This window comes from Chelonoidis abingdonii, chromosome 1, assembly GCF_003597395.2.
Source record: "Chelonoidis abingdonii isolate Lonesome George chromosome 1, CheloAbing_2.0, whole genome shotgun sequence".
In the NCBI taxonomy this organism is placed as follows: domain Eukaryota; kingdom Metazoa; phylum Chordata; order Testudines; family Testudinidae; genus Chelonoidis; species Chelonoidis abingdonii.
The window spans coordinates 366,040,502-366,058,030 of NC_133769.1; the positions used below are offsets into that span (position 1 = coordinate 366,040,502).

A 17,529-nucleotide genomic window follows, 5' to 3' on the forward strand; every position below is an offset into this window, starting at 1 on the left:
GCTGAGGGTGATTCAGTTGTCTCAGAGTTGGTTCTGGATTCAACTAAAGCCCAGGAGGGGAGTGGTCCTAAATTCGTATCAGCTGGGGAAAATGGCGCTGTAACTAGGCTGCATCCAGTTAGTGTCTTAGCAAAATCCCAGAGACCAGACAATTCTGGTGCTTGTATTTTACCTGTTGCTAATGTGTGGTAGGAAAAGAATGTAGCAACTCTGTCTGATCAGGGCATGTCATAAATAGATAGCTAAGGGTTAATGTTTCTTTCACCTGTAAAGGGTTAACAAAGGGAATCAAACACCTGACCAGAGGACCAATCAAAAAACTGGATTTTTAAAAGCTCAGGGACGGAATGTTTGGGTCTGTGTCTTTTGTCTGGCTCTCGGCTATGAGAGGGATTTTTCTATCTTTAAGCTTCTAATCTTCAGTTTCCAAGTTGTGAGTACAAAGGTAGAAAAACAATAGGCTGTTATTGTTTTTTTTTTTGTATTTACAGGTGTGTAGTTGCTGGAACGTTTAAATTATATTTATTTTTGAATAAGGCTGTTTATTCGTATTTTTCTTTTAAGCAATTGACCCTGTATTATTGTTATCTTGATACAGAGAGCATTTTTATGTCTTTTCTTTCTTTTTATATAAAGCTTTCTTTTTAAAACCTGTTTGAGGTTTTTCTCTGGTTAAGGCTAAGGAACGAAGGGAGGGGGGAAATCTCTTTGTGTTAGCTTGACTAGGGTTGAATGCATAGCCTCAGGGGAAGAAGGAGCGGGGGAAGGTAAATTGCCCTCTCTGTTTTGCATTCAAGGAGTTAAGTACAGTATTGCCCAGGATAACCCAGGGAGGGGGAGCTGGGGATGAGATAAAGAGGAGACAAGGGGAGGAGGTTGTTTTCCCTTTGGTGTGAGATTCAGGGCTTCTGAGTCCTGGGGTCCCCCAGAGAAGGTTTTGGGAGACCAGAGAAGGAGCCAAGCCCTGGAATCACTTGGCTGGTGGCAGCGATATCAGATCTAAGCTGGTAATTAAGCTTAGAGGGTTATGCTAGGCACCCACATTTTGGACGCTAAGGTTCAAAATTAGGAATTATGCTTATGACATGGTGGCAGCGGCGGGAGGTAAGAATCCAGAAGCCAGTAGGAGTATTATATTTTTCTTTTCTCTGCTAGGGGCTTTTTAGCAGAGAAAAATTATGATAGGGCACAAGAAGAGCATGAAGGTGATTTGATTGTGTTACCTACTGACAGCTGGGAAAATTGTACCAAGAAGGAAAAGATTCCTAAACTTGTATGTGGCAAAGGGAAGGTGAGTGCTTCTAACCTTTTTTCTAGTGAGTCTATAAGTTTGCCTGAAAGGGGATTGTGTAGAAATCAGCCTGATGGGCCAAAGGTGATCATGGATGTGAGTAAGGCCAGAAAGAGTCTGTTGTTTCTGAGGGAAGTGTTCTTTTAGAGCAAGCCCTAGGTGAAGAGGGTGAGGGTAGAATTTCTGTGAGGGGTGAATTGTTGCTTAAAGAAGTTCCCGGGGAAAGGAATCCTCATGATAATCTGTGCAAGCAGTTTGCTACAACTGAAGGGTGTGAAAGTGAGTTAATCCAGGAAGTTTCAGTTCCTAACAGACAGAAATTTTCTGTTGTGAATGGGTCCACTGACTTTCCTTTTGAAAGATCCAGCGTGGATCCCTTTGAGAAGGTCTCTGATGGAGTAAAAGCTGTTAAAACAGTTAAGCAGCCCTATAACCCATTGGCTGTGTTTTTGGCCAACTTGTTGGGAAGACAATGGTGTTGGAACAGGAATGTCTCCATTCTAATTCTTTAAGTGAGCAGTCTGTGCTTCAGGGTCTGAGAACAGATTTGGTTACTGGTGTTTCAGAGTGGAACAGTTTTATGGCTGAATGCTTAAAGATGCAGGGGAGAGCAAGCAAACTCTCACCCTCGGACTCTGGATTTGTGTGGTATCTCTGTAATACAGAGTCCAGCCTTAAAATTGGTAGCAGCTAAGAATTTAAAAACTAGTGTTTGTGTTGATGCGAATTGCCTGCCTGGCTGGGAGAAGAAAGACTTGCTAATAGCTGTTAGCACAGAGAACCCATCCAATCAACCAGTGAATTCTGTTAAGCAAGAGAAATCAGGGTTTAATCTTTCGGGAGAAGGAAAAAGAAGAAAACTTGATTTTGCAAAGGGAAGCCACAGGTTAACCCTAAAAGGCCCGAACCCCAGTGGTATTGAGCCAAAGTTGCGGCATGACAAAAATAATTGTGAACGGACACTTGCAATGGATTTTTGTTATTGCCAATGGTAATTTTTGTAACTAATGTGTTGCTGTTACCAAAAACCTGTAAAAATGCACAATGTGCCTAGTCTGTTGGAAAATCCCTTGAACGTGTTGGCAGGGATACATAAGAACACACCTTATGTTACAGGGCCTGGTTATACTGATATTTCACAGTTAATGCCTGTAAACAGTATTGCAACTTTTCACAGAAGTAAAGACATTCCAGACCTAATGTGCTGTGTAAGGAGGGAAACTGAGGCACACCCACAGACAGCACCGTCACACAGGGCACACTTGAAAACAAATGGCTTTTGACACACCCCACTCCTGGCTTTCAAAACCCAAAGACACAAGGATGATGGACTCACCTTTCCGTTGGGACTTGCTTTCTTAAATACTCTGCAAAACAAGGAAGGGAAAGATTTGTTAGCAACAAGAGAAGAGAGACTTTGAACCCAGGGTGAACTTCGTGGGTGCATGCAGCAATACTGGCATAGCTAAGCCAGGGTAGCCAAAACACCATATAGCCAAGCCCAGGGCTTATTTACACATCTCTATATATGGACTTTGATATAATCTGTCTACCTCGTGCTTAACCCAAAGTCCCTAAAGTTTGCTCCAAACTCTGATCACCATTAGCTGATCTTTTAACTCCTTCTCCAAACTGAGTAAAACGCAGTGGAGTGCAGTCATCACTCAGGCAAGCCACGCACAGAAATCAGGGGCAGCTGGACCTGAGTCATGACTGTGAGTCTGTTTAAAGCCAGCAGTCTTCTCAAGGGTGGAGACGGGAGCAGAGATTGAATTCTGGCAGCACATTTTGCAGCTAACACTCAGTATTTTGAGCTCAACTAACTAACAGCAGGCAGCAAGGTCTAGCAGAAGGGTGCCAGGCTAGGCTGGGGACACTCACATTATATTGCCAGCTCTGTGTGACCTTGGGCATATTGCTCCCCCTGTGCCTCAGTTTCCCTATGTCAAAGGGTGGCCCCTTCTCTGGCAGACTCCAGCACCCGAAGGATGCCTGCCTCTGTCCCCTTCAGTCACCCAGGCAAAGGAATACTGTCTCTCTCAGTAGAAAATTCAAATCCTTTTATTCACAAAGGGCCACAGACCCCTCATGAAAAAATCATTTCCCCCGAAAGGAAGACCCAGTCACAACACTGCAGTGCTTCACTGTGTAACCCCTCTGCCCTGCTTCCTTTAGCTCCTCTGCCCATGCCCGGCTCTCCACATCTCCTACCCAAGACTTCCAGGACCATGTCTCCCTGGGAGCCTTCTCCTGCAGCCCACTCCCAGGTGAGTCCTATCCCTGCTCCAGGGGATCCCCCTCCAGAGTCAATCCCTTGCTTCTAGGCCCAGCTTGCATTTGCCAAACTGGTTCTTCCCCTCATTCCCTGGGGCCCACTGCATGAGACTTCCTGCAACATTCATTCAATCCCTCCCTTCTCAGTCTGTTTTCACACAGCTTTCCTGGTGCTTGCTCTCAACTCCAGCTGGGAGACAGCTGGCCAGTCACTGGACCCTGCTCCCTCTTAAAGGGGCCTGTCACCAGTGAGAGGGCCCCAATCTCAGTCAGGGCGATCAGATTTCATAGATCAGGGTTGATAGGGAACCTCAGGAGATCATCTAGTCCAACCCCCTGCTCAAAGCAGGACCAATCCCCAGACAGATTTTTACCCTAGTTCCTTAAATGGCCCCCTCAAGGATTGAACTCACAACCCTGAGTTTAGCAGACTAATGCTCAAACCACTGAGCTATCCCTCCCCTGCAAGTGCAAGCAGGATGCCATGCGGGGCTGTCCTGAACCACCTGGCGTTGCTGCTCACCTAAGACATCCCACACCCTGCACAGGGCTGTCCCAAGGCCACTTGGCTTTGCTGCTCACCTGAGCCGCGTGCCCTGGACTGACTGCTGAACCCCATGGTGCCTGGCACTGGGGCTGTCCACCCAAGCCTCATGCCACCCTGGGCTGACCGCCCAAGCCCTGCGCTGCCTTGGACTGGGGTTGGGACTGAATACCTGAGACCCGCGCTGCCTCGGGATGATCGCCCAAGCCCAAACACTGGGGGTTTCTTTAAGGAGGTTGGTGAAGTAATAACTGTGCCGTGCTGGGGGAGAGGATCTGCTACTGCAGCTCGGGAATAATTCACTGTGTCCTCCTGACTGGAACTGTTGGAGGAAATGCCGCCTGAGAGCGTATGGCTGGCTAGACTCATCGTCAAATGCCAAGGGACCCCAGCATCTCACACAGAGTAACCACAGAGCAGCTCTGCCATAGTCATCCAGCGTCAGTAGCAGAGCTGGGAGAAAACACAGGCGGCCTGACTCCAGGAAGCTGTGCGCCTAATCCAGCGCCCATTGAAGTCAAAGGGAGTCGTTCCCTTGATTTAAACGGACATTTATGCCTGGTCCATGGATAAAGGAAGGGTAAAACTACCTGGGACCCCCCTAGCGCCCACTGCACCCAGCTCAGCCTGCTTAGAATATCCGCACCTAGACAGACGGGGAAGGAATCTGGTGTCTCTTGAATCTGTCCGAGTTCTCTGAGCACAGGGAATATGCTGATATAATTTATTTGGACGCTGAAGAAGCCTTTCGAAAGTCCCTCACGAGAGGCTATTAGGGAAATGAACAGGCCGAGAGGTGAAGTGTCGCCCTGGATTCACATGGGGCTAAGAGACAGAAAACAAAGATCTGGGGCCAAATGGTCAGTTTTCCTCACGGCTAAAGGGAGCAGCTGCCACAAGGCTCCATGTGAGGGCTGGGGTTTAGCGGAATTATTCATGCTTTGGAAGAGGGAGAGAGCAGGCATAGGGGACGTGTGCAGATCACACAAAGTCACGGAGGTTCATCAGGGCCAGAGAAGACAGAGAGGACCGTCGGAGGGACCTAGCAGAGGTAGGAGGATGGGCACCACGATGACGGTGCCGGCAAATTCAAAGTGAGGTGCCTTGGGAGGAACAATTTGGGATTGTGGCACAAGTCACCGGGATCTGACATAACTGTAATCACCTGGGGGACAAACCCAGAGGGCCCAGTGAGACCCTCTATCCATCCGTGCTGCTACCCATGTACCAGGGTGAGTTCTGGTCACCCTAGCTCCAAAAAGATGGAGCGGAAAGACAGGAGGCAGCTTGTGAGACTAATTAGAGGCCTTGTGAGAAACCCCCAGCTGGAGAGACTGAAAAGACTGGCGCTGTGTAGCTGAGAAGCCGAAGGAGGGGAGGCGTGCTAAGGTGTAGGACACACACTGACTGGTGCAGAGAAGGGCAATCAGCTGCTCCTATCTGCCCTTTCATAATGCAAGAGTAACCCACGCGTGAGTTTGTTACAAAGTACCCTCTGTGCCTGATCCACAGAGCATAGAAATTGTGACAACCCATAACTGGGGCAGCTCGGCTCTGGAGGTGCCTGATTCGATGTCTGGGGTGTCAGCCCAGGGACCAGCCACTGCACAGGCACCAGCAGACATTAACACAGATCAATAACTATTCGCTGCCCACTGCGGGGATTCGGACTCTTGCACCTTCTGCGGCAGTATGTGGTGCTGGCCACGCTCTGAGCCAGCTGCTGGGTTAGGTGCAGCATTGGTTGGATCCAGCTTGGCAGCTCCTAGGAGCTGAGACCATCTGCCAGAACTTCCACGGGCTGTTCCAGAGTATCGCTCGTGAGCTCTTACCAGGATTCATTGTCTGGAACAGCACACTGGGTTCCCAGTCAGGGACCAGGACCCCATCGGTGCCGTACGGATTATCCCAAAGAATTTACTCTCCAAGTAATCTCCGTAACAATGGGTAAACGTGCCAAGGCATGCACAGGGTCCCAACTCCTGCGGCCTTCCTGCCTTGGGCTAGGCAGGGCTTGCGATTTGCTCTTTCATCTCCATTGGATCCAATATCCCCAAATCGTTTTAACAGAAGCCGGGTTAGACAAAGACCAGGTCAGCCAGCCCAAGACGGGATCTCTGTGTTAGAAAAACATCTGCCCTTTACAAAAGCTATTCCAATGCTTCTAACACTGGTGGGCACTCACAGCACTGCGGGAACTTTGGCTGAGATTCGGAAGGGGCCGGAAGGATTTAGGCACCCACTAGAATTCAATGGGAGTTGGCCACCTACTTCCCTTCCATGAGGTCCCCTATGTCACAGGGTGCCACGGAGGTGGAGAGTGAACTGACAAGCCCAGGGTCCGTGCCAAGTCACCGCCCATTGGAATAAGACCTTGTTTGCTCTTGGTCCACCACGGTTGATGGGATACAGCCCTATGTCCCCTGTTCTAAAGGGGAGGTTGTCACATTAATCAGGACACTCTCTGGGAGACCTGCCTTTCCTTGTCTCACACCCGACACAACACGACCGGTACGCAGCACAATGCATTGCTTCTGAGCTTGTGGGTCACCTTTGTGTGTCAATTTCACCAACTCTCCCTCCCCTTTCAGAGGCCACCTGTCAACTCTGGGCAGCTCTCGCCCACCTAATCCACCCTTCTGAAAAAGTTCATAGACTCAGCCACTGGGAGGCAGCGTGGTTCAGTGGGGTGAGCTCTGGCCTGGGAGTCCGGGCTCTGACCTGGGAGTCAGGGACCTGGGTTTTAGTCCCAGCTCTGCTACTGGGTGAGCATGGGCAAGCCACTTCCTGCCCCAGTTTTCCCTCCCACCCTTTGTGTTGGCTTTATAGATTCAGAGCTTGTCTCTCTGTGTTTATGCAGCACCCAGCATGGAGATCCCGGCTGTGTCAGGGCCAAAGTTGTAATGCTAATAATCACCCACAGCTGGGGAGAGAGAAGCTGACAAGCCGAAACCCAAATCGAGTCTTGCTTTATTGACTCAGCAGCTGCTAAATGTTTTGTGCCGAAGCTTTTCCTGGCTCTAAGAAGTGTCAACATCTTTGCCACCCCAGGCTCCCCTGCTCAACGTTATGTCTTCAGCTCTTGTTCTCCCAAATCGGCTGCGTGCCCTCCCGACTGAAGCCGGTTCCCCTCGGATGTTGGGGGTTATTGTTTGAACACTGTGCAGCTGGAGAGAGGGTCTTTCTGCTTCTGTTCCGCTCCCCATTCGCTGCGCAGCAGCGGCAGCTTCACAGTTGCTCAGAGAATCACGGCATAATTGGAACGATATTTCCCTTCCCTTTAACATCTCTGCCAGCTGCTCTGGCTCCTTGTCATTTCAAAGGCAGTGCCTGCACTTTCCATTTCACTGCTGGAGGGTGCATCTCCCCCTCCATCCTAAGGCTAAGGGTCTGTGCCGTGACAGTGTAGCCTAGTGGTCAGAACACAGGAGCAGGGCTCAGAATGCCTGGGTTCTAGTCCTGGCTCTGGTGCACTCTGTGACTGCACATCACTTGGTCTCTCCATGCTTCGGGTTCCCTCAGCGATGAAGGGGTGTACTAGCCACTCGCAGGGGGACTGGGAAGCTTAGTTCATTAACACTTCCAGAGCTTTGTGATCCTGGGGGGAAAGCCACCCCGGGAAGCTCAGAGCAACTGAAAAAGAGGGAGGTTCTCCACACAGGCTGTGTGGTGTCAGCCCCCTCAGCCAAACTGTCTCCTTTATCAAAGGGAGCACTGGCTGGTTTATGGCATGGTGCATCCTCTGGGCTTTGAGGGCAAAGCCAGCGGCCTGTGGGCGGCAGGAGGGTCAAAGCTCATTGCTGTGGCCCAGCAACAGTTGCGAGAAAGGCAGGTGGGGACCCTGGGGATGCACCTCTGGCTCCCTGCGCATTCTGGTCAATGTGTCAGACTTCTTTGGCCAGGAGAGCGGCGGGGGGGAGGGGTGGCAGCCTGGCGATACCAAGTGAGATGTCAACCTAGGCCAGCACCTCTGCTCCCAGTCAGTGGGGTATCTCTGCAGTCAGGTCCCAGGGAGGCGGAGAGCTCGCTATGCACATGCAGGGAAGTGAAGCGGCAGGCACGGGCTGAAATGAACACACACACAGGGGAACCCAAACCCAGAACACAGAGTCGCTGCCGCAGGAAAACCAAAGCTCCGAATAGAGGCACTACACAGACAAACCCAGAAAGATGCATGTCCACGTGAGATCAAAAACACAGCTGCACTTGCCCACAAAACACACAGAGATAGCCCACCTCACCCCCCTACAGCCTGCTTTGCTCAGTCATAGCCAAACAAGAAGATGAGGGTTGCAAGAGACCCTCAGGAGGTATCTAGTCCAACCCCTGCTCAAAGCAGGACCAACCCAACTAAATCATCCCAGCCAGGGCTTTGTCAAGCCTGACCTAAAAACTTCTAAGGATGGAGATTTCTACCACCCCTCCCTAGGTAACCCATTCCAGGCTTTCACCTCCCTCCTAGTGAAACAGTTGTTTCCTAAATTATCCAACCTAAACCTCCCCCCACTGCAACTTGAGACTATTGCGCCCTTGTTTCTGTCATCTGCCACCACTGAGACCAGCCGACCTCATCCTCTCTTTGGGATAACCCCCTCAGGTAGTTAAAAGCAGCTGTCCCCCCAATCCCCCCTCATTCTTCTCTTTTCTGCAGACAAACAATCCCAGTTCCCTCAGCCTCTCCTCAATTATGTCAAGTGCACCAGCCCCCAATCATTTTCAGCTCCCCCACTCTCACTCCCCAGCTCGGTCATGTCCGATAGCCAGCGAAGCATTTCCAGCTTTTCTCCCTGGCCTGCCGCAAACCCGAGCTGGCGCGCCTCTCCTTCGCAGCGACTGCCCCATAATGCTGCGTCACTTAGCAATTAGTAAACACATTCCTTCCCTGGAGAGAGCGTGGAGTGTGATGCAGTAGGGACTGTTCTGTGTGGGGGATGGGAGACCGGGATGTCTTTAGGTGAGGGACAGGACCTAAGCTGTAACCTGAGCCAGGTAAGGGGGGAGGGGGTCCAGCCACCTTTTTGCCCCGGAAGCCCCGACAGAAGGGGCGGCTTGAGGGGAAAGTTATTTCAGTTTCGGTTTTGGGCTGGGTGGTTGGAATTCAGGGAATCCCAAGCTGGGGACTAAGCTTCCTGAACCCCCAGAAGGACCAGATTGAGGGGTCCTGGTTGTGCCTAAAAGCTCTGCTGTAACCTGCATTCCTGTTGTCCAATAAACCTTCTGTTTTACTGGCTGGCTGAGAGTCACTGTGAGTCCCAGGAAGAGGGGTGCAGGGCAGGACTCCCCCATACTCCATGACATGGAGCTACCACCAGGCCTTTGTATACCACATGCGCCCGCTCGCCAGCATTCCCTACGGACCAGCGAGCAGCCTGAGTTCCCGTCACTTTCGTAGGAAGCACCCAGCTCCTATTAACCTCTGGCTGCTGCAGCCACTGACTCTCATCATCTCTGTTTTGCCCCCTGTTGTAAGGCTCTCCGAACCACTGAACTACCCTAATCCAAGCCCACCAATCCAGGGCACAGTGCGACCGTCTCCGTTTTGTCCCACAAAGTGCCATGCAGATGACACTGAAGTCACGGTCCAGAAGCTTCACAATCCCACCTGCCTGAGCGAATTCCAGGGGGACACACCGAGTCAATGTACAGAAAGAACCAACCGGCAGGACAAGCTGGTGTGTACAACAACCAGGTCCAGAGGGAGTACTGAAAAACACTGTGTATGCCGTGTTCCCCTCTAGCGGCTAGTCTGCACAGAGGATAACAGCCACCTACTGCTGCCAGCGAATGGAGTTACTTCTTTAAGTTCAGGTAACAGTGGGGTGTGCGCTGGGGATTTAAATGGCTCTGAAATGCAACCTGAGCCTGCATGAAAAGGCAGTTCCCAGCACAACGCAGCGAAGTTTGCACTCTGCAGCACCCAGTGACTGATGGGCTCGGACCTGGAGCACTGCAGGAATGGGCCCGTGGGGACTAACGAGGGAGCTGGTCAGAGATGACCCAGTTCTGTAGAACTTTAATTAGCAGCTCTGATTCCATTAGCACCTTCCCCGGCCTACCCATTATTCATCTCAAACTGGCCCCTGGCGTGTTTTACTGCCCGCCCCAGGCAAAGGAGATGAAAACGCATTCCGTTTTCCTGGCAAGGCTCATATTTTAGTCATGCCTCCATGAATTTTTCATTGCCACCCTCCTCCTTTCTCCCCTCCCCGCTTCGGGAAGATAGGATGGATTTCAATTTGGCATTATGTGGCCTCGACAGAAATCAAGGCGCGGCAGAGGGAGCGTGCCTGCCTCGCAGCTCTGGCCCGGGGAATGGACAGGAAAGGAAGCCGAGCCTGCTGCAAGGGCGTCTGCAGCACTGGTTCGCAGGGGAACACGGGGCGCTGATGTTGTAATGGAAGCCCTAGCTGTCTTCTACCATTTCCTGTCTACGGGCCAATTAAGGGCAGCTCTTTACAATGGAAATGGCCCTAGAAACAAAGAAATCCTGAGCTTCCAAGGCAGAACTCAGAGGCCTACTGGCTCTGACCCAGATCTCAGCTCACTCAGGACATCATGGAGGTCACTATGCAACTGGCCAGAAGACTGGATCAGCTCACGCTGCTGCATGTGCCAGCAAGACCAACCAGGTTCTAGAGCCACTTACCAATCTTGGAGCGGGGCGGGGTTTGGCAAGAGAGGGGAGCACACACTGGGGTAGCGACCAACACCAGCGATTCATCAGAGATTTTTAGGCTCCTGCTGACAGCAGTCAAAATGTTTTCTTTTAGCGACATGCCGGGGCAAGCGGGACTAGTCCTGGGAGCTGCGAATCAGACTCAGTGCTTGCTTTGGGCCATACGTGCCCCACAGAGGCATGCTCCCCTGCGAGTCCCTCCCCCCTTGATATTCAGCATACACTTTCCTTAGGTGCATCCCAACACTCCTAGCAAACTCCCCTAAGCAAAATCACCATCATTTCACTTCCTCTCGGCCATGTTATACACATAGGTCAAAATTCTGCCCCCTGCGACCCCAGCGTACGTGCTCTGATGCCAGGGGTCCACACCAGTACCACAGAGCCCACAGCACTTAGCTCCCGTTGCCTTTCCCCTGCTCAGTTCTGCTGCTCATTTCTGAGCAGCTTCCAGTTCCTGGCTCCCTCACTCCCAACATACCCAGAACTGAACAGTCACCCCAGGTGCTGTTTCTGTCCGGCTCTGTGCTGCTGCGGACGCAGCTCACTCCTCACCGGGCCTATCTGCTGCCGTTTGGCTTTGCTCGCAGTGGCACGTTCACCCCACTATCTCAGCGTCACACCTTCCCAGGACACTCCCACTGAGTTCCTCTGCCTTCACCTGGCTTCCCCCAGGTGCATTAGCCTGCATTTCTCCTCATGCCAATCTCTGTTCAGTAGTTTCTAACCTCTCCCACCCCCTTTGGCTTCTTTCTCCATCCTGGTGTTTGCAGCTCCTCACAAGTCAGTGTCAGCTGCACACGGACATGTTCTTTACTCCCTTTTCCAGATCACTCGTGGTGATGGTAAATACCCAACAGTGATCCCTAAGTTATGTGCCAGCAGGCAACTCCCCCAAACAGATACCACTGATGTTTAGCATTCCACTTTGGCCCAGATCCATGGCTGCATGAGAGCGGCATTCAGCACAGCTCAGAGAGCTGGGGGGCGGGGTGGGGCAGAGGGAAGAGTAGACTTATGCCATCTTTACATCTGTCAGTCCTGAGTCCAACCAGTTACTGAAGTGATCTCTGGCATAAAGCGGGGCAGCCTCAGTGTTGTTCTACTTTGCACCAGCTGCCAGTGGCTCCAATAGGGCATAGAGACACCTCTTCCATGCCCCCTATTCTGGGGCTGGTCGTGGAGGTGGGTGTGATGCAGTAGGGACTGTCTGTGTGGGACATGGGAGAGCTGGGGATGTCTTTAGGTGAGGGATAGGACCTAAGCCTGTAACCTGAGCCAGGTAGGGAGGGAGGGGGTCAGCACCTTTGCACAGGAAGCCGGACAAAAGGAAGGGGCCGGCTGGAGGGAGTTAGTTCAGTTTCGGTTTTGGGCTGGGTGGTTGGAATTCAGGGTATCCCTAGCTGGGATCCAAGCACCCTGAACCTCCAGAAGAACTCAATTGAGGGGTCCTGGTTGTGCCTCCAAGCTCTGTTGTATCCTTCGTTCCTGTTGTCCAATAAACCTTCTGTTTTACTGGCTGGCTGAGAGTCACTGAGAGTCCCAGGAAGAGGGATGTAGGGCCGGATTCCCCCATACTCCGTGACAGTGGGGTAGGAGCTGCTTCAGTAGTTTTATACCACCTGGAGATTTTCACACACAAGGGATCTCCTCCCCGGTCCAGGAAAGCAGGGCAGCAGGACAAGATCTGCCTCTCCTTTTATAGCACCTAAGTCAGTTTTCAATCCACCAAAGAGTGTTTCTCCCCAAATCATTCCAAATTAATTCACCGGGGGAGATTGTGAGAGACATGGTGGTATCACACCCTCTGCTACTTTCCCCCTTCACTCGCTCATTGGGCATTTCGCCCCGAGACACGACACCGGTTCATGGGGCCCTGGTGCTTAGCGCTCATGCTGCTGTTACCCTTCGGCTAGTTAGTGATTCGGGCCATTCCTTTGCTAGGGACAGACCCACAGCGTGGAAACAACCAGGGTCCCTCTGCTTCCTTCCTTCAGAAGCCGTTGCCTATTTGCCTTTCTATGCAGCTGTCTGATATACCCCATCCCGCTCAGAAGTACCGTCAGAGGAGCAGTAAGACCTTGAGCAAATTGCCTCTAAGATGCTGCAGCTGTGATGGAGGGAGGCTGAGACAGAGTCATGTCGGCTTCAGGACCTGCACTGAGACGCAGAGCAATGTCAGCAGAACCAAGCAAACCTGAGCCAGCCTTGACAGGTGTTCAGCCTGTTCTTAAGAACCTCCCGTGATGGGGATCGCAGCCCCCTTGGGAATCAGTGCCAACGCGTAACTCTCCTTAGAACTGGACATTTTTTCCTAATCCCTAAAACTCTCTTTTGGCCTCTGTGGAGCCAGGCTGTGCTGAGCTAGAGATGGATTCCATCTGGAGCTGAGCTAATCCCAAACTATGAAAAGCAAACAGCTGCCGTGGGGCTAATGCTCCTGGTGTTATGGTCCAGGTCCTAGTTACTCCTCCTGCTGACACACTTAGATGATCTTGTGGTTCAGATCCCGGGGACTGGGAGGTGAGGGTTCAATTCCTGGCTCTACCACTGACTCCCTGCATCACTTCAGCTCTGTGCCTCAGTTTACCCACTGGCGTAATAGACACAATAATACCTCCTTTGTAGGTTTAGAGCACAGGCTCTTCAGGACGGAGATTCTCCCTTACTGCATGAGTCCAGCACAATGGGGCCCTGATCTCCGGCCCTCTAGGCGTGTCCCTCCCAACTGACCCCAGCCAGCAGAGTGCCAAGCAGCAGGTCGGGGAAGGTGCCGCTTAACTCAGTTCATATGGCCCTAGCCAATAGTAGAGTCAGAAAACCAAGCCCCTGGAGCCCTGCTCAGGCAGTGACCGAGGGCTCTCAAACTGTAGCAGCCAGCTCAGCTTCTGGTCCTCCTCTACTCAGCTGCCTGTTCCTGTTTACAGGGCCCAGCTCCTCTTCGACTGGCCCAGGTGCCTTTGGCTGTGTGCACCAGGCTGTTCCCCATGTAGTACCAATGATAACGTCTGCACGGACCACACAGGGCTGACTGATCTGTCCCAGCATGCACTGGGCAGAGCGTAAAACCGGGGATGGGTGTGCAGGGGTGGTAGGCAGTGGTGGGTCTGGCGGTCTCTACCTGGCTGTTCCACAGTCCCAGCCAGGAACCTGGAGGGAATATTGCTGAGTCGGGAGGGGGTCACGCTCTGACACCAACTGGAATGTCCCGAAGGCGGCCAGTCTCATTCGCAGGCACCGTGCATTGCAGGAACCATGCACTGGAGTCACGCAGACCTCCCAGGCAAAGCCGAGCGCAAACCCAGCTCCCGATGTATTGCATGGTCAGGACAGTCCTCGCCACACGATCACAGCCGCTGGCAGATAACAGAGGTCATGACCCCCTCAATAAAGCTTTTCCCATAAATCTCCCCTACTGAAAGGTGCCACCTTCCAGTTATTAATCTAACCCTAGCCCAGCTACTCCATTACATTAATGGACTGGGAATAGCACCGTCTCGCTCTTCTCTGCTTTATGTGATCATAAATCTCCAATGCCTTCTCCACGCAGCAGAAGCTAATGAGCCAGATCGGAGGAGCCAAGGGGCCAACCTTTCTTCAGCACTAACCGTTCAGTGGAGGGTCATGGAGGGGGAGAAATAGCCAGGCCCTGCTGAAAAATAACGGATTCCTACGACTCCTGAGAGCTCAGCAGCCTGAGGATCAAAGCGTTAAACCGCAGGGTGGCATGTTTTCAGTAGACGGGCAGGCCGGGTGAAAGGAAGGGCCCACCAGTCCAGTAGAGCACTGGCGGGCAGCATTTAAACAGGTCATGACCTACTCCCAGAATTCCTACTACAAACTGGCGCACACCCAAACCCTCCCCTATGCTCAAGCGGGGAGGGGAAGGTGGAGATTTCAGGATCTCCCACTCCAGAGATGCTGGCGCCCTGTGTTTGAGCTGTGTTAGCGCTCGTGGCCTGGGTGGGCCTCCACTCACCAGGGGGCAATTTAGTGCTATGCTTGAGCAGGTCGGATATTCCAGCCAGTAGAGAAAACGCTGGTAGTTCAATTCCCTTCTCTGCCACAGACTTCATGTGTGACTGTGGGCATGTCACTTAGCCATTCCGTGCCTCAGCTCCCCATCTGTGCCATGGCGATAACAGCCCTGCCCTGCCCCAGGGGGTGTGTGTGGATAAAAACTGTGAGGTGCTCAGATGCTCTGGTAAGTACCGAAGACAGATCCCCCTGATGGACCCTGTTCAGTAAGAGATCGAGTGCTTGCAGCTCTCTGTGGGCCCGGTTTTGCAAAGCGCTGAGCATTCGCAGCTCTTGCTGTCTTTCCTGTGAGCGCAGGGTGCTCTGCGGGACGCAGGGTCCCGTTACATGGCACACTCCCTCTGGTGGAGAGTCCAACCCAATTTACAGCTCAAAGTAAGCCAGGGGGTGGAAGGGTCAGCAGGACCCATGGGAGATTCACCCACCTCTGAGGACCAGGTTAGAAGGATGCAGGGTCACAAGGGTCTGGCGCTGCTGTTCTGTGAGTGCTCTGCAGGTGAGTTGGTACGTTCTCCACCCACAAAGGGCAAAGCGGGCAGTGTAATGTAATCAAGTCAAACCAAAGAAAGCCCCATTCACAGCAGATTTGCTCCAGCCACCACCAAGCAAGAAGGGCCAGGACAGATCACCGGTCGGCTCCATCATGCTGAGACACTGTGGCACTTGGCCAGGGACAGCACTGAAAAAGTCAAGTAGCAGTTAGCTGGCCCAGCGTGAAAAGCTGCAGCGAGGAGCTAGGGGAATAATAATGGACAGGACTGGAGGGCAGAGTTGAATGGAGCCGCGTGCCATGACCATCCACAACACCATCTGCCAACCACGAGATGTTTACTCCACTTGACAGAAACTGTACTTTCCTCAACCTCTGTTCACTTGCCACCAGATCCTCCTTTCCGATGACATCCAGCCTCAGACATGTGCACTCAGGAGTGGATTAGAAACTCTGCCTTGTTGTGCTCAAAGAGCTCAATCTATTTAGCTTAACAAAGAGAAGGGGTGACTTGATTACAGTCTAAGGATCTACACGGGGAACAAATATTTAATAAGGGGTGTGGCAAACTGGGAATATTCTTAATGTTTTCTCTGAATACTGTGTTGGTGCCTCAGTGTCCCCTATGCAGTTCTTAAGTATCTAGGTGGTGGAATAAGGGTGTGTGATAGCTGCAGAGCAAAGGGCCAGTGCACCTAAATGCCTAGCACTCTGTCTCCTAGCAACTGATGGCCTGGACCCCTCCTCTGCAAAGGTGCCAGCTGAAGGTGTTGGAGACAAAGAGGTCAGGTGACCTCCTGGTCCAGGAAAGGAACTGAGCAGAGAGGAGGGGCTGGAGAGGGTTGTTAGTCTGGAGCTGGCTGGGGAAAAGGAGTGAAGTGCAGGTGGGGGGTCTGGCTCACTGCCCCTCAGAATGGACCCGGCCAAAGGGTCCGGTTCGCTGTATCTACAAGCTCTGTTTTAGACCCCTTTCCTATCATCGAATAAACCTCTGTTTTACTGGCTGGCTAAGAGTCATGTCTGAGTGCAAAGTGGGGGTGCAGGACCTGTGGCTTCCCCAGAATCCTGCTGGGGTGGGCTCGCTGTGGGAAGCACACGAAGGGGCAGAGGATGCTGAATGCTTCAAGGAGAGACCCAGGAGGTGAAGACGTGTGAGCTTCTTGCCCTAAAGACAGTCTGCTCCAAGGGAGAGGAGGCTCCCCAAAGTCTTGTCTGGCTTTGTGGAGAGCAGTTCCAGAGCATTGCCCGGGGACTCCATGACAAGGAGCTGTTCAGTCTCGCAGAGATGGATCGAACACGGTCCAATGGCTGGAAGTGGAAGTGACTGGAAATAAAGTGCAAATTTTTAATGGTGAGAGTAATTAGCCACTGGAACAATTTACCAGAGGTCATGGTGGATTCTCCACCACTGAGAATTTTTAAATCAAGACTGGCTGGTTTCCTAAAAGCTCTGCTCTAGGAATTATCTGGGGACAGGTCTCCAGCCTGTGCTGGGGTCCGACTGGATGATCACAACGGTCCCTTCTGGCCTGGAAATCTAGGAATCTATGATCTCTACCTATCATCTCTTGTCTGTTTCCTGCTCAACCATCTGATTTCCATTGTCCCCCCTTCTGGAGCATTCCTGGCACACAGATCTGTGCAGTGCCTAGCACAACTGGGCCCCGGTTTCTAGCGGTGATGCTGAGAGGAGAGGAAGAATTGAGAACACTGCACCAGATCCTCAGGAAGTGAAAAGCAACCTAGTCAGTTGGCTTTAATGGAGCTATGATGATTTACACCAGCTAAGGATCCAGCCCTCGGTTTTCTCTGTCTCTCTCACTCCCCTGCTATAGCTCCCACTAACATACGAATCCATAGAGCTCCCACCACCACATGCCATCAGCAGGGAATGCACCTGGCATCTCCATCACTGAAAAGCACAGCCGCCTATCACTTGAGCAACCCCTATATGCTGTGCAAACAGCCACTAGAGGGGGACATTCCACACCTAACCAGCCTGTTACACAAATGTCAACTGTTTAGCCAAATGGTGCATCGGGAACCATGGGGTGTGATACAGGAGTGCTGGGAAGAGACTGAACTTTCCCTCCAAGCCCAAGACACCTGACGCTGGAAAGGGTGACAAAGCCTTGTACTCCGGTCACACAGCAAAGGTCAGCATCTCTAGACTCTGAGAGCCACCACCGCACAGTGGAGTGGTTAAATATGGAGTG

General features: G+C 52.1%; 1 protein-coding gene across 3 annotated transcripts in view; it reads right to left on the minus strand.

Annotated features, from left to right (window-relative positions):
- The window catches only part of ARRB1 (arrestin beta 1), a 203,998-nt gene that overhangs the window by 83,201 nt on the left and 103,268 nt on the right, over positions 1 to 17,529 (minus strand). For all 3 annotated transcript variants that reach the window (XM_075061838.1, XM_075061837.1, XM_075061836.1), the window contains one exon: positions 2,628 to 2,658. In XM_075061838.1, coding sequence (XP_074917939.1) covers positions 2,628 to 2,658 — 31 coding nt within the window. The remainder of the gene's footprint in view (positions 1 to 2,627; positions 2,659 to 17,529) is intronic.